The 547-nt window shown below is 52.3% G+C and overlaps 1 protein-coding gene across 1 annotated transcript in view; it reads right to left on the reverse strand.

The window, feature by feature from the left end:
• Nucleotides 1-305: 305 nt before the first annotated feature.
• The window catches only part of EMH_0003930 (uncharacterized protein), a gene marked incomplete at both ends in the record, with an annotated part of 3,494 nt that continues 3,252 nt past the window's right edge, over nucleotides 306-547 (reverse strand). The window contains one exon of the mRNA XM_013496560.1: nucleotides 306-424. Within this exon, the coding sequence (XP_013352014.1) occupies nucleotides 306-424 (119 nt within the window). The remainder of the gene's footprint in view (nucleotides 425-547) is intronic.

The raw sequence follows: 547 nt of genomic DNA on the forward strand, positions 1-547 counted from the left end.
TTGCAGCCGCATGAGTATCTAAGGAATAAGAGGAACGCAATTTGGAAAGAAAGCGAGAATCATCACAAAGAAGGGCCGTTGCAGTACAGTCTGCCTGACCTGTAGGGCGTCTGGAGAGTGCGTCGGTGACCACGTTGGTGATACCCTTGATATACTTGACGGTGAAGTCATACTGCGTGAGCCGGGAAAGCCACCGAACAACTCTTTCGTTGTCATAGTCTTGAAAACTCTTCGTCAAGTGTGTCAACGATTGGTGATCGGTCTGAACCGTAAAGTGCCTGCCGTACAGGTAGTGTCGGCACTTTTTAACGACCCTCCAGACCGCGTAAAGCTCCTTTTCCCTGATCGGATACTTTTGCTCCCTCTCCGTGAAGCGGTGCGAGTAGCAAGCGATTATCTGATGCTTTTTCCGACCAATAGCCTGCTGAGAGAGCATAGCCCAGACTGCGGTGTCACTGGCATCGGTCGTAAGGAAAGAGGGCTTATCAAAATCAGGGAGCGCGAGTACCGGGGATGATGTCAGGTGCCCGATGAGGCGTCGGGCGGC

Source organism: Eimeria mitis, genomic scaffold (genome assembly GCF_000499745.2).
Source record: "Eimeria mitis Houghton genomic scaffold, Emh_scaff217, whole genome shotgun sequence".
In the NCBI taxonomy this organism is placed as follows: domain Eukaryota; phylum Apicomplexa; class Conoidasida; order Eucoccidiorida; family Eimeriidae; genus Eimeria; species Eimeria mitis.